The sequence below is a fragment of the Dendrobates tinctorius genome, unplaced genomic scaffold (genome assembly GCF_039654945.1).
Source record: "Dendrobates tinctorius isolate UK_male_01 unplaced genomic scaffold, ASM3965494v1 ptg000039l, whole genome shotgun sequence".
Lineage (NCBI taxonomy): Eukaryota > Metazoa > Chordata > Amphibia > Anura > Dendrobatidae > Dendrobates > Dendrobates tinctorius.
Window position 1 is genome coordinate 1,977,501 of NW_027361707.1, and position 16,785 is coordinate 1,994,285.

The 16,785-nt window shown below is 45.9% G+C and overlaps 1 protein-coding gene across 3 annotated transcripts in view; it reads left to right on the forward strand.

Annotated features, from left to right (window-relative positions):
* Positions 1-16,785, forward strand: part of UVSSA (UV stimulated scaffold protein A) — a 109,461-nt gene that overhangs the window by 41,191 nt on the left and 51,485 nt on the right. For all 3 annotated transcript variants that reach the window (XM_073574417.1, XM_073574419.1, XM_073574418.1), the window contains one exon: positions 14,708-14,804. In XM_073574417.1, the coding sequence (XP_073430518.1) occupies positions 14,708-14,804 (97 nt within the window). The remainder of the gene's footprint in view (positions 1-14,707; positions 14,805-16,785) is intronic.

A 16,785-nucleotide genomic window follows, 5' to 3' on the forward strand; every position in this document is an offset into this window, starting at 1 on the left:
AAATTTGTTGTGCAATTTCTCCTGAGCACGCCCATACCCAGTATGTGGGCGAGAGCCACTGTTTTGGCACGTGGCAGGGCTTAGGAGGGAGGGAGCACAGTTTGACTTTTTGAATGCAAATTGGTTGCAATCAATGGTGGCGCCATGACGTGTTTGGAGACCCCCTGATGTACCTAAACAGTGGAAACCCCCAACACACCCCTAACCCCAACACACCCCTAATCCCAACCATAACCCTAAACACACCCCTAATCCCAACCCTAACCACAAACCTAACCCCATCACACCCCTAATCCCAACCATAACCCTAAACACACGCCTAACCACAAACCTAACCAACACACCCCTTACCCCAACCATAACCACAACCCTAGCTGTAGCCCAACCCTAATAGAAAAATGGATATAAATACCTTTTTTTTTATTTTTTTTTTTTTTATTTTAAACAATTTTTATTGATTTTTTTTTTTTTTTTTTTTTTTTTTTTACATATGGAAATGTACATTCAAAAGTATTTTCTTACCTTACAGATTCTTAATTTCAGTTTTTGATTATCACATTACAAGGTCAAAATACAGAATAAACACACAAACTCCCCCCTACCCTCCCTTTTCCCAGACATGCAGGAAATGGTTGTGTTTTTCTTTTTCTTTTCGTGCATCTTCTTAATCCCAAACCGTTATGGAATATTTAGTTTCCATCCATGATTTATATTACTTCTTAACCAGTGTCCCTACCACCTGTTCCATCAACGTTCATATCAGCTATTTTCTTTAGTTCATTATTTTTCCCTAACTAAGGGGGTGATAAAGGGGGGGGTTGGATTTACTACTTTTTTCTATTTTGATCACTTTGATGCCCCTGCCATGTTCTTCCCGGAAGAAACTGCCAGCCGGGGGACATAACGGGGGGAAGCAGGAGGGTCCAGGGACCCCGGAGGTATCGGAGGACTCCATTTCTCTCTCCTCTGCGATTACATCAGAGGAGAGAGAAATTAAATGGGAAATCTGATTTAATTTTTTTTTTTTTGCGGTCACCGTTATTTCGCTAATAACGGCGTTCGCAACATTGGGGTCGGTCAAAACCGACCCGAATCATGATCCCAGTAGCTGAGTCCCCAGAGAAATTCTGACTCTGGGGGGCGCTGCACACTTATTTCCCGTCCCGCAAGGAGACTGGAACCTGAGTCGTATGATCCCTTGTTCTATAGATCGCAGTACTTCAGTACGATATAGTAAGAATGACTATCTAAGAGACGCAGCGTGGCGGTGAACTTCATGGGTGTGCCCAGATGGCTTCAACAAGGGCCTTCATAGGGATGACCTAGCACAGTCCCCCTACCCCCATCCCGACTGCCAGGGTGACACGTTGGCACCCGGGATTACGCCGCTGGGGGGGAGAGGGAGATTGCCGCTCATGGCATTTTGACTAAAGTGTCTCCCATGAACCGTCTGTTTTACATCTGGGGAAAAAAATGAACATTTTTCAACCATATTGTCACCCATGTGTCACCTGTGCGTCTATTTTATCCCTCTGTATTATTTCATGAACCCTTTAATAGACAAATCCATTTTTACTCTCTATACAGGCGGCATATTGGACAGAGTTAAATGATTCTCTGCTTTTGAGAAATTTTATGCTGGATTAAAAGTGCTATAAAGTGAGGACTGATTGCGAACAGTACACAGGAGATAATCTTATACACACCGCTTCAGTCTGCAGGACTTTTTTGTTTTTTTTTACGCGCCGTCGACTTCTTGCCTTTTCTCCCCCTCTCCATACACAGCGGCTGTCGGCTGAGCGATGCTTTGTCCGATCTTTCGTCCGACCGCTATCTGTCCCACGCCTTCTGCGTCTTTTTTTTTTTTTAAATTCAGATAGGGGAGAGGCTCCTGCTGCAGTCAGCACAGTGATGAGCAGCAGCGAGACCTGGCTGAGGCACAGAAGATTGTAATATGAGACAAAATAGGGTGAAAGAAAAGGATTTTCTTGGCTAATGATATTTATCACCAATCCTTAGGACAACCCCTTTAAGGATTGTGTTCCTTTTTTGTTCTTTTGTTTTTTTTTAGTGCCAAAGCTTGGTCACATGCTCTTAGGGGAATGGAGGTAAACTCCTTTTAGTGTGTCACGCGTAACCAAAAAAAAAAAAGGTGTGTATGAATGAAATCAGGGAGGCAAAAGCCAATTTGTGATTCTTAGAACGAAGCCACTGAACACTAAGGCATAAAAACAAAATGCAAAGGTGCATTGCCACGCAGGGTAATGTAACGGGCCCCTTCACATGCCACTTGTCCCATCTACGTGGCACTCTCTCGCCACGCAGGGTAATGTAACGGGCCCCTTCACATGCTACTTGTCCCATCTAAGTGGCCCCTCCATCCCGGAGTATTTCTGTCTCTAGAGCTCATTTTGTGTGGTGACCACTAGAGGGCGCACCTTGCACGCACAATTTCTCTCGGCCAGATAAATGGGTAAAGTGCGTCACTTACAGGGTGACAGATCGGGGGATTGTGTTTGTCACCTTTCATTGATGAGGACTTCATAATCTCCCCCCCCAATTGGCGTGTGTCAATCAGCACGTGCTAAGCTCATAAATAAAAGTATCTATAACCGCATCGAAGACCTTATATCTTTGCAAAGTCAAGAAATCGATGCACGCCGCTCTTCTCTTCCTAAGTTCCTACGACAACACTTCCTGTCTGTATGTTTTAGCGATCGATCAAGACCGACAATGCCCCAACAAAAAAAAAAAAAACTATCAAATCCAAATCTGAAATAATATGCAATCTATAATATAACCGGCCAAGCATCACTCTGTCCAAAGCCTTTATAGACTGCGCGATGCGCCTGCGCAGTCTGGCTCCAGACAGAATGAGGCAGCGCAGTGAGGAGTGTGTATGGCGTCGGAGATGGCGGTACACATACACACTGCATACCGCTATGTCCGGCGCCATACGTACATACTTACCCGACCGGGAGGAGCGTTGCCGCGCCGCTTCTTTTCGGCCGGAGACCGGGGCAGGCGTGCGGTCGGAATCACCCATGCGCATAGTGCGATCCGGCGCCATTTTACTAAAGACACATTTGCAGTGTGTCTTCAGCAATATGGTGCCGGACAGTGCTATGGGCATGCGCGTACTCCGGCGCCAGACTCCTCCCCCGGCCTCCAGCAGAACGTGACAGGCAGCGCTGGAGCACGGAAGAAGGGTGAGTATGTATTTATTTATTTTTGTATGTGTGTAGTTTAATAGGGGTGAGGGGGACCATGAATACCAGGATAAGGGGGGGTGAGAGGACCATGCATACCAGGATAGGGGGGGTGAGAGGGGACCATGCATACCAGGATAGGGGGGGTGAGAGGACCATGCATACCAGGATAGGGGGGGGTGAGAGGACCATGCATACCAGGATTGGGCGGTGAGGGGACCATGCATACCAGGATTGGGCGGTGAGGGGACGATGCATACAAGGATAGGGGAGGTGAGAGGACCATGCATAGCAGGATAGGGGAGGTGAGAGGACCATGCATAGCAGGATAGGGGGGGCGAGAGGACCATGCATACCAGGATTAGGGGGGGGGGGGGTGAGGGGACCATGCATACCAGGATTAGGGGGGGGGGGCGAGGGGACCATGCATACCTGGATGGGGGGGTGAGGGGACCATGCATACCAGGATTGGGGGGTGAGGGGACCATGCATACCAGGATTGGGGGGTGAGGGGACCATGCATACCAGGATTGGGGGGGGGGGTGAGGGGACCATGCATACCAGGATTAGGGGGGGGGGGTGAGGGGACCATGCATACCAGGATTAGGGGGGGGGTGAGGGGACCATGCATACCAGGATTAGGGGGGGGGGTGAGGGGACCATGCATACCAGGATGGGGGGGGTGAGGGGACCATGCATACCAGGATTGGGGGGGTGAGGGGACCATGCATACCAGGATTGGGGGGTGAGGGGACCATGCATACCAGGAAAGGGGGGGGGTGAGGGGACCATGCATACCAGGATTAGGGGGGGGTGAGGGGACCATGCATACCAGGAAAGGGGGGGGTGAGGGCACCATGCATACCAGGATTAGGGGGGGGGTGAGGGGACCATGCATACCAGGATTGGGGGGTGAGAGGACCATGCATACCAGGATTGGGGGGTGAGGGGACCATGCATACCAGGATTAGGGGGGGGGGGGGGCGAGGGGACCATGCATACCAGGATTGGGGGGTGAGAGGACCATGCATACCAGGATAGGGGGGGGGATGAGGGGACTATGCATACCAGGATTAGGAGGGGGGGTGAGGGGACTATGCATACCAGGATAGGGGGGGGGATGAGGGGACTATGCATACCAGGATAGGGGGGGGGGTGTGAGGGGACTATGCATACCAGGATGGGGGGGGGTATGAGGGGACTATGCATACCAGGATGGGGGGGGTATGAGGGGACTATGCATACCAGGATGGGGGGGGTGAAGGAACTATGCATACCAGGATGGGGGGGGGGGTTGAGGGAACTATGCATACCAGGATGGGGGGGGGTGAGGGAACTATGCATACCAGGATAGGGGGGGTGAGGGGACCATGCATACCAGGATGGGGGGGGGGTGAGGGGACCATGCATACCAGGATTGGGGGGTGAGAGGACCATGCATACCAGGATAGGGGGGGCGGTGAGGGTACCATGCATACCAGGATAGGGGGGGAGGTGAGAGGACCATGCATACCAGGATAGGGGGGAGGTGAGAGGACCATGCATACCAGGATTGGGGGGTGAGAGGACCATGCATACCAGGATTGGGGGGTGAGGGGACCATACATACCAGGATAGGGGGGTGAGAGGACCATGCATAGCAGGATAGGGATGAGGGGTGCCATACACACCAGGATAGGAGACCATATACCAATAAAAATGCCCGCCACCCGGGCGTAGAACGGGTTCATAGCTAGTTGTATATAGTCTGAGTACATTTTACACTTCTAACAAAATTTATCTTTTTCCCCCCAGATTTTTTTTATTTATAACAATTAAAAAAATGTGTGTGTGTGTGTGTGTGTATATGTATAATATATATAATTAGTAAAGTTGCTTGTATATTCCACGAGGCCTTCCCTTTGCATTTGATTACAGCCCTGTGATGCGCTGCGCTATAAAGCAATCAGAAATCCTTTTAAGGAGTGAAAACAAAGGGTTGTGGGTTTTTTTTTTCGTTTTTGTCCCCAGAGAGAAATTAGCATCTCGGTATCTGATAGATTTTTTTTTTCTGGCCCCCCCGTACTTGTAGTGCTAATGCAGTTGGGCGCCATATCAAATTCAGTGAAATTGGCCATGAAATTCATTGCCCTGTAAATAAAGATAATTCAGATGAAAACAAAACTGCGCCAGAGTATACCGGAGTAATGAGAATGAATGTCCACTTAAGGGCCCCGATAAACACTACGTGTTTTTTTTTTTTTGTCCTCTTCCCCATTGCCATTTAACTGCCTCTTTATGTCAACTAGTATAGGTGTCATCTTTTCTTCTTTTTTTTTTTCACCATTTTTATATTGTACTGATTTTTTTTTTAGTGACGGGAGCACAGAGATTCTCCATATCCTTTTATCCCACAAGCAAAACGGTCTATACAAAAAAAATAAAGTTGCCGTAAATGTTTTTTTCATCTATCATTGTTTTTTTTCATTGTAAATATTACATTTGAACTGTTTAAAAAAAAAAAAAAAATTGAGTGTTTCTTATTTTGTGATTTTTTTTTTTTTTTTTTTTGTGTATATAGATATACACCTCTCTGAGTGTGTATATGGTCTGTGTGTGTATGTATATATATGTGTGTGTGTGTGTGTGTGTATATATCATGTATATCTTGGACACATCTTTATTTTGAATTTATGTATGTGTATATATACACGTGTGTGTGTGTGTGTGTGTGTGTGTGTGTGTGTATATACAGACAAATATATGAAGTGTGTATCTGTATATATACAGAAATATGATATATATATTTACTTACACAACTCTTTGGTAATTTAAAAGGTAATGTGTGTATATGTGTAATATACCTGTGTGTGTATGTATGTGTGTATAATATATGTAATATATTGCTTATATAAATGTGTGTCTAATACATACATATATATTTAGACATATCTTATCACGGGTTTTAGCTATGTTTTAAAAGGAGCCGGTTGACAGCATCTTGTATTCTTATTACAGTTATTATATATTTTATTACATGTCAGAATTTTATCTTTACTTTATTTTATGTATTTTTATGTAAAATTAATTTGTCACCTACAATATATATTTAAATTTATATCTAAAAACATCCTATTGTATGGTATGTTGGCTGTGCAGCAGTTGAGCAGAACCGGCTGTGCAGCAGTTGAGCAGAGCTGGCCGTGATGTAGTAGTTGAGCAGAGCCGGCCTGTGGCCGGGCAGTAGGTTAGCGGAGCCGGCCCGTGGCCGGGCAGTAGGTGAGCGGAGCCGGCCCGTGGCCGGGCAGTAGGTGAGCGGAGCCGGCCCGTGGCCGGGCAGTAGGTGAGCGGAGCCGGCCCGTGGCCGGGCAGTAGGTGAGCGGAGCCGGCCCGTGGCCGGGCAGTAGGTGAGCGGAGCCGGCCCGTGGCCGGGCAGTAGGTGAGCGGAGCCGGCCCGTGGCCGGGCAGTAGGTGAGCGGAGCCGGCCCGTGGCCGGGCAGTAGGTGAGCGGAGCCGGCCCGTGGCCGGGCAGTAGGTGAGCGGAGCCGGCCCGTGGCCGGGCAGTAGGTGAGCGGAGCCGGCCCGTGGCCGGGCAGTAGGTGAGCGGAGCCGGCCCGTGGCCGGGCAGTAGGTGAGCGGAGCCGGCCCGTGGCCGGGCAGTAGGTGAGCGGAGCCGGCCCGTGGCCGGGCAGTAGGTGAGCGGAGCCGGCCCGTAGGTGAGCAGAGCCGTGATATCTTCTGGTAGACCTCCCATCTCCTGGCTGAGTAGATGCACATGAGATATTGTCATGGCAGAATAATTTGCAGGCCTTCCACCAGAGAGTATTAGCATATAAATAGCAGAGGCGATGGGCGCCATCACAGCTGAGTACATTTAATTTTTACTTTATAAGACAGAATGGGTTTTTAAATGCACAGCCATCAAGCTCGCTGAAAGACAAATGAAGTTTAGAGTCCGCGTATCTGAGGACGTCTTCCGCTCCCTTCACTTATTTATTTCAGGCAAAAGGCGTAAAAAGCGGACGGAGAAATAATTGAGGTAGCAAAACAGATTAATTGGCAAATATATTTAATGGGTGGACACCGAGGATAATATCTGATGGCTTCTGGCCGTACCTCCTCCCCTATAATTAGTTTACATCACTTTATTTGGTTCCTTTAGGGCTGATTACATCAGATCTATCAGACTATTTAGGGTTTTTTTTTAGTAAAGGAAAAATCGATATGTTTAGCAGTTTTATTAGAGGAGTTGTCACCTTTTTTTAAAAAAAAGAGCCTTGCTCACCCTTCCCAGGCTCAGAGCTGCTGAGACCCTGGTGTCTGTTGTTTGCAGCACTGATGTCCTGTCGACAGCACTGTAGCCAATCGGTGAGCTCAGCGGCTTTGATTATGTTTCCTCCCGCTACTAATGTACCTACACCCGACATTGCCATTTCTGTCTGTGGTTCCACTATTACTCCCCAGCAACATGCCCGCTGTCTTGGGGTCATACTTGATTCCGAGCTTTCCTTTGCCCCCCACATTCGATCACTGGCTCGCTCTTGTCATCTGCACCTCAAAAACATTTCTAGAATTCGACCTTTTCTTACTTTTGACTCTGCAAAAACTCTTACTGTTTCTCTTATTCATTCTCGTCTCGACTATTGTAACTCTCTTCTAATCGGTCTCCCTCTTACAAAACTCTCCCCTCTCCAATCTGTCTTGAATGCTGCAGCCAGGATCATATTCCTCACCAATCGTTACACCGATGCCTCTACCTTGTGCCAGTCATTACACTGGCTACCCATCCACTCCAGAATTCAGTATAAACTTATTACCCTCACCCACAAAGCCCTCCATGGCTCAGCACCACCCTACATCTCCTCCCTTGTTTCAGTATACCACCCTACCCGCGCCCTCCGTTCTGCTGATGACCTGAGGTTAGTATCCTCAATAGTCAGAACCTCCCACTCCCGTGTCCAAGACTTTACACGTGCCGCGCCAATTCTTTGGAATGCACTTCCCAGGTCAATACGATTAGTCCCCACAATTTTAAGCGTGTCCTGAAAACGCATTTATTCAGACTGGCCTATCGCCTCAACACATTAACCTAACCTATCCCTGTGTGGCAGAGCCAAAAATTTTACCATAACCTGGTTCCCAGCATCATGTTCCCACATGCTTTATGCATCCATTAGCCCTCTGTGTCTGTACTGTTACACACTTAACATTATGGCTGGTCCATACAATCAGGGCAACTGTTACCACCCACCTTTCGTGTCTACCTCTTTCCTCATAGACTGTAAGCTTGCGAGCAGGGCCCTCATTCCTCTTGGTATGTGTTATAATCTACTGTATGTGATTATTGTTATGCTGTAATGTCTATTGTCTGTACAAATCCCCTCTGAAATGTAAAGTGCTGCGGAATATGTCGGCGCTATAAAAATAAAATTTATTATTATTATGTTTTGCCTTCCACGTCAGTTGAGCTCACCAATTGGCTGCAGACACCGGGAGACTCTGCTTCGGACATGTGGAGGGTGAATGAAGCGCAGTTTATTTTTGGAGCTTATATGAAAAGCTTTTCTGAAAGGAGGCAACCCCTTTTAATATTCTAACTCTTGATTGTGGGATCCCCCCCAAAAAAAGAGGAGCTGCAGTGCATGCTATATGCAGTGCAAATATTGGGCCAGTCAAATAGCCTACCAGGGCCAATGTCAGCAGGAGGGACAGGGTGAGGTGGCGGCTATTGCTTAAATCACATTTTTAGTTCCGAAAAATGGTAAACTTTATCATAGTTTCTTTACTATAGCAGTAATTCTAAAATATTTCCCCCTGTGTACAAAAATATCTGTAGCGGTGTAAGATTGTCTGACTGGAACTGCTGTGTTTATGGTTCTAAAGACAAAGTCCATTTTAGAACTAAATGGACCCTCATTTATCAGAGAAAAGAAAAGCTTTAAAAAAAAAAAAAAAAGTTTGGAATAACCCCAAGTTGACAGCTCATTCTTTTCAGTGAGAATGTGCAATTCCTCACTTCTCCTATGTGAGTGCTGTGTGGAAATGTAACACTTGTTGATTTCTTATCGATCACTAGTGATCACAGTAGTTTTTAGGAAAATCCTAATGAAAAGGAATTACTTTTGGTTGACACCTTTTTTATGACTAGGGCTTATGTAATGGAACTAGTAGGATTTTAAGGTCTTATGCGTGCGTCAGAGGTCAGCGTCAAGGTGCTACTTATATATTTAAAAAAGTCCTAAACCTGAAAAGTGCATGGAATAAGGATAACGTTCCACCTGTAAAGGCTTGGCAGTATATGTTATGCCTTGTAGAGCCAAACTCGCATCTACCTTTTTAAGGAAATTAAAAGCCATAAATTGTGTTTAGTGTTTGATATGCGCGGCTGTCAGTGAAAGCGGTAATGCCCCCTAAAACCTTGGGTTGCTTTTCACCTTTCATAAATTCCCGGGGAGATTCTATACAAAAAATAATTTTCAGCTCCGCAGCTCATTGTTATTCAGAGTTGATTGATCGTCGTCATTTATTCAGCGAGGAAGTTAAGTGCTCCTGTCATTTCCAGGAGTATAATTGGGACGTTTCACAGGTCAGCGATAGTGGCAGGGTTTCCCTTTTGATTAGTGTTAGACTGATAACAAAAATTACAGTTTCCCGTGATGGATGGGACCCATAGTGTCTAAATGCAGCGCTCATGCATCGTACCTAAACAAAATGAATTTGCATCTGATTATGTCGGCGGGTTATGGGAGAAGAGAGGGACTAAGGGGAAAGAATGTTCTTGTTATCAGTACACAGATTCTCCAGCGTGAAGATTGGCCCCCCACCCGTACATTAGACAGGACTCAGAGGGGTATTGTAGCGGCAGACAGGAGATGGGAATATTCCAAGAGGCGCAATGTTTTCCATACTAATGCTAATTATACATATTTAACAGCAAATGTGACAATTGACCAGCTTTTGCTCTTATTTTATTCCCGCTATTCCCCTGTGTATTCCGTTTTTTTATTTTTTAAAATCCGCCATACGGATCCTGGGATACGGACCTTTTTATTAAGTGCTATGTTTTATAGCCTATAATAGCAAGGGGGCGTGGCTCACATGGTAATGCGGCTTGAAGACACGCCCCAGAGGAGCCTATTGATAAAGCTTTACATAAAAAGATTCGTCCGTATGGCGGATTTTAAAAAAGAAAAACTCAGAGGAGGAGCGAGAATAAAATAAGAGCAAATAAATGGACGATTTTGATCCAAGGAGATCATTAATCTTAATACATTTTTGGATCAAAAAGTATTAAGTCCACTGCTCTGTCATGGTGACCTCTTCAAGTGGATCCCTACAGTCTCATGGAGGAAGGTGCATGTGTTCTCAATAAGTAATGAAAAAGTGACGACCGCTGCATCCAACAGGAGCCATCCTGCAGGGATCTGGGTCATACCACCAAACTGAGGCGGCATGCCTGCAAAAAATAGCTGCCATAAAGCATTAACATCAAGGGTTACAAGTTTTTTTTCTTTATTTTTGTTGCCTAAAACCATACGGAAAGGTGAGTTATTCAGGACTGTTCACTTGCTGTTGGTGCCTTGGAGTGTTTGGCTGGTAGCATGGGCACTGTGGGGTATCTGAGTGGCTCCCTCTGCAGGTGTGATATTGCAGTGGCGATGCAGTGCTGCATAGTGGAGGCTCACCCTTTTTTTTTTTTCACACCTACACCCTCTTTCTAGCCAAGAATGCAAGTGGTCTGTGAGATATTGATGTTCTGTTCAATGTAAAACCAAGGTCCTTAATAATCGTCAGTGGATGACGTACCGATACACAAGCCAGTGGAGGCAGTTTGATGGGTGGGGGCAATGCTTTGTGACCTGGCTTTCATGTGGATATACCAAAGCCAGCACACTGCTTTACAGCAGCAATATTTCCTAATGGCAGGGTCCTCTTTCTAGAGGGTAATGTGCATGCCAAGCTGTAAAAACTGTCCATAAATTATTTAAAAGGAATCTGTCAGCAGGTTTTTGCTATGAAAACCGAGAGCAGCTTGATGTAGAGGCAAAGAGCGTGATTCCAGTGATGTATCATAGAATCATAGAATCGTAGAGTTGGAAGGGACCTCCTGGGCCATCTGGTCCAACCCCCTGCTCAAAGCAGGATTCGCTAAATCATCCCAGTCAGATGTCTGTCCAGCCTCTGTTTGAAGACTTCCATTGAAGGAGAACTCACCACTTCTCGTGGCAGCCTGTTCCACTCTTTGATCACTCTAACTGTCAAAAAGTTTTTTCTAATATCTAATCTGTGTCTCCTCCCATTCAGTTTCATCCCATTGCTTCTAGTCTTTCCTTGTGTGTCACTTGATTGGCTGCATGCTGTCATTTTGTTTTCTCTGCTGCATTTTAGCAGTGCTCTGAATGCTGAGCCCTATGTAACCCCACCTACACTACTGATTGGCAGCTTTCTCTGTACAACACTCCCCACACCACTGATTGGCAGCTTTCGCTCTGTATAACCCCCATCCACACCAGTGATTGACTGCTTTCTGTGTACACTGTGTATTGACAGAAAGCTGCTAATAAGTGGTTGGGGATATGTGGTTGGACCAAGAGGCACCTAGTCCTACTGATGATCTCCTGCTGTTAAAACACTGATATTCTTGAAACGGCAACACACAGCCCAGTAAGGGTACCGTCACACTTGGCGACGCACCAGCGATCCCGACAACGATGCGACCTGGTAGGGATCGCTGGTGCGTCGCTACGAGGTCGCTGGTGAGATGTCAGACAGTCAGATCTCAACAGCGACGCAGCAACAATGCGGAACTATACGACCGTTGCTGGGACCCTGTCTCAGACCTGTAGTATTGAGATCGTTCATCGTTGTCCCTGTTAAACACAGCGATGCATGCTGGCCAGCGGGACACCAGCGATCAAAAATTGGCCCAGGACATTCGAGCACGATCAGCGAGATCGCAGCAGAGGCTAGATCGCCGCTATGTGTCACACGTAGCGAGATCGCTGTTGCGTCACAAAATCGGTGACGCAACAGCGATCTCGCTATGTGAGACGGAGGCTTAAGTGACACATCGCTGGAATCTGGGTCTCTGCCCCTATAACTGGCTGCTTTCGGATTATGTAGCCAAAACCTGCTGATAGATTCCCTTTTAAGGAATATTTTAAAGAGGTCAAGATGATGACTTGACTAGATTTAACGGCTCTGCTCTAATGTCTTGGTGCAGATAGCACAGGACTCCTTCAAAGATCTTGTGGAGTCCAGACCTCAAAGGGTCAGAGTTTTGGAACAAAGGGAACTGCAGGAAATTTTGCAATAATGACACAATTTCACCGTCCGTGGATGGGTAGGAATCTTTGAGTCTTGGGATATTCTGTGTTTGTAAGGTGAAGTGAGCCTGGCGGGTGACTGGGTACTGGGTGGTTACTCCATATTGGATTTGTTTTGTCAGAAAATATTCTTAGTTATGATCCAAAATACAATTTATTTTTTTTTATGCCGACCTACTCAGTACAGGGCTATTACTACTTTGTGTTTTCTCTTTTTCATGTATTATTTTAAATATTCGTTGACTTGTGTAGCAAATTCATGACTGTAAACAGACATCTGATGGCGCAAGCAATGTTTTTATTTCTATTGCATCTATCTGTGCAGGAACTTTTCTTCATGTTATCAGCCCACTTATCAATCATAGCCTGTAACAGTCTTTTCTTCTTCTTGTACATTCTCCACTAACCTTTTTTTTTTTTTTTTTTTACCTATCTTAGCCAAATATTATGAACTCTGCCCTGCCACCTTGTAGATGCAGGATCCTTTCTTCTTGTTATCATCCCTCATACCAATCACAGCATGTTATTGTCTTCTCTTCTTGTACATCCGTCACTGACCCCAGATGGATGGGGGAACTTTTTTCATGTTATCACCTTTTTTTTTACCTAACAGCCTGGTATTGTGATCTCTTCGCTGTATTGCTTTTTATGTGGTGGTTTGGGGAGGTGTGTGTATGGGATACAGTCTTCATATTATCATCCCTCTTACCAATCATAGCATGTTACTGTCTTCTCTTGTACAACCCTTTTTACTTATCATAGCTTGTTACTGTGATCTCTCTTCTGCAGCGTTTCTTGTTTCCTCGGGGTGTACAGGATCCTTTTTTTTTTTCATGATATCATCCCTCTTACCAATCATAGCCTGTTACTGTATTTTCTTCCATTTGAACTGCTTTTACTGAAAGACAAACATTTTTCATGTTATCACCTCTTACCGATCGGACTGTTAGTTTTTTTTTTTTTTTTTTTTTTTTCTTCCCCTCTTCCCCCGGGACATCCTCCTATGACATCAGGGGGTGGGGTTGGGAATTCAGGAACCACATCCTCCAATGACCCCAGGGGGTGGGGTTGGAAACTCTGGACCCACATCATCCAATGACCTCAGAGGTTGGGGTTGGGAACTCAGGAACCAAATCCTCCAATGACCTCAGAGGGTGGGGTGGGGAACTCAGGAACCACATCATCCAATGACCTCAGGGTGAGGTTAGGAACTCAGGAAACACATCCTCCAATGACCCCAGGGGGTGGGGTTGGGAACTCGGGAACCACATCATCCAATGACCTCAGGGGGTGGGTTTGGGAACTCAGGAACCACATCATCCAATGACCTCAGGGGGTGGGGTTGGGAACTCAGGAACCACATCATCCAATGACCTCAGGGGGTGGGGTTGGGAACTCAGAAGCTACATCCTCCAATGACCTCAGGGGGTGGGGTTGGGAACTCGGGAACCAAATCCTCCAATGACCTCAGGGTGAGGTTGGAAACTCAGGAACCAAATCCTCCAGTGACCTCAGGGTGAGGTTGGAAACTCAGGAACCACATTCTTCAGTGACCTCAGGGGGTGGGATTGGGAACATAGGAACCACATTCTCCAATGACCCCAGGAGGTGGGGTTGGGAACTCAGGAACCACATCCTCCAGTGAACTCAGGAACAACATTCTTCAATGTCCCCAGGGGTTGTGTGTTGGGAACCCAGGAACCGCATCCTCCAATGACCTCAGTGGGTGGAGTTGGGAATTCAGTAACCACATCCTCCAATGAGTGAGGTTGGGAACTCTGGAACCTTTCCTTATGTTATCACCCCTTTTATAGCATTAGCAGAGGATACAGGTTGTCTGATTGTCAGGGATGGAGGTCTTATTTCTAGTAGTTAGAAGATGAGCAATTGCACATCTAATTAGATAAAAGTTATGGGAATATTCTGGTTGCCTACAGTCACCACTAAGAGAACCTTACTAAAAGCTGAATCTATACTGACCCTATTGTACGCCATAATAAGTTTGGTTTCAGTAATTATGATGAAGACCATAATAATCCTACTTTTTTCAATTTTGCTACCTTGCCTGCCTCTGATGGTACTCGGTCTAATTGTGTTTACATATGGGTTCTGCATTTACTTGGTTTGTCCTAAAAAAAAAAAAAAAGGCAGAATTTGGTTTTAACGCCCTTCATTTTTTAATATCCCCCTCAGGTGGCAGACAGTGAAGAAGAGGATGACGATTTTGAAGAAGTCCCAGAGAAGGAAGGTTACGAGCCTCGCATTCCGGACCACCTTCGCTCCGAGTACGGTGAGTTTGTCCAGCTGTGAAAATCTCCGTGCTGGCATGTAACTGCAGCAGTAAACTAAATAAACAGCCATTATGAAGTAATAAAGAGATCACTGTTGTGGGTAATCTCTCCGACTGCCGGTCGAGGATGTCATTACAGAGATAGGGAAGCCTCAATTGGTTGCAGACAAACAAATACTTTGTAGGGGAAGTATCTTCTGAGACTGCGGGTTTATTTCATTCCGTCATGTAGCCTTGTAGTTTAAAGCCCGCCGCTGTTATGCGGACTACAATGGAATATTTATAAAAGGATATTTATTTGCCGTGGAAGAAAAATATCCAGCCTCACACGCCGCTCTTGTAAACGGCTTCCCGGGAAGCTCTCGAATTACAGTAAATCTGTTTAATTAAATCCCATTACGCTGAGCCATCTGACACCTCCGCGCACTATACAATTACACTCTATAGGAGGTTTGTAGAAAAGAGCGCCGGCCGCAGACCTCGCCTGTGTAAAGACACGCACATTTGCCATATTTTGCGAGGCCCCACCGACGTACCTGTAATAAGACTTGCTAAATATTTTGAGCCTAGAGAAGTCGATAAACGCTGTGCAAAATCGAGCCGGCACTGGAGATCTTAATGCCGTGCCTGGGAAATCGAGGGCTGAAAAGGCAGAAGATTCAAAGATTCAATTTTTTTCTTTTGTCCCCCCCCCCCCCACTTTCTGCTTTTTATTTTGTGATTTTAGGTAGTCGTCCATGTAATGAAAGCTTTCATTAAAATAGTCAGGAGCCAAATTCTATTTCAGAATTTCTACAAGGGGTTGTCCACACCTAAAATATGTTTTTTAGTTGGCATAAGTGCTTCCGCTTCCTGCTGGGAGTAATGTGGCTACAGGTCTCCACATGTCCACCTGTGATCGTTCACCCATGGCGGGCAACCCCTTTTAGTATAAGTTATAGTTTATGCTTTGTAGAATTCTTTTTTGCCTCTCTAAGGCTAGTTTCACACTAGTGTTACCGGGCGCAGCGCATGGCCGCCGCTAAGCCGCGCCCCCTCCGGTCAGTTCCTCCTCTGATCGCATGAGGCTGCGTGCGATCAACTTATCCTATATTTAGCGTTGGATACACTGATCGTGCGATGGTCTGATTTAGCTGGCACTACGCCCAGTGCACAAAAACGTGCTGTCTTGCATTTTTGTGCTCCAGGCGCAGCGCCAGCAAAATTAGACCAGCGCACGGTCAGCGTATCCAACGCTAAATATAGGGTACACTGATCGCTTGCAGCCTCATGCAATCAGAGGAGGAACTGACCGGAGGGGGCACGGCCGGGGGCGGGGCTTAGCGGCGGCACTGCGCCCACGAACGCTAGTGTGAAACTAGCCTTACTACCAGAAATATGGACCTGTATCTGTTATATGCTGCCTTTACATATGGGTAGAATATTTAGTTAACTAGATTCATTTAAATGAGCTTATCCTTAAGGCTGGTTTTACACTTGCCGTGTTTTTGCTGGCCGTTTTTTTGCGGCCCCAATACATTTCTATGGGGCCGCAAAAATTAGTAGGAGGGTCGTGCTCCGTGAGGGCCGTATTTGCAGCCGTGAAAAAATATCGAGCTTGCGCGATATTTTTTACAGCTTTCGGACACTGCTGCAGTGCATTACAATAGTACCGCAAAACAATATTGGCTTGTTTTTGCAGTACATCGTATTTGCGGATCGACTGTTTTTTTTTTTTGTTTTTTTTCCATGCTATTTGTCATAACGGAAAAATGGCGATCCGAGAAGGTTTTTTGCGGCCCGTTTTTGCGGGAGAACGCAAAAAACCCGGCATGTGTAAAAGTAGCCTAAATCCACAGAATGGAGAGTCAAGTGTTGCTTTAATTGAATGGAACAGTAAATTAATAATCTTGTAAAAAAAAAATATATTTTTTTTTAAACATGTAACACAATATCCTGATTTAAATAAAAGATAATTTTCTGACTGAGTTAATTGTCTTGG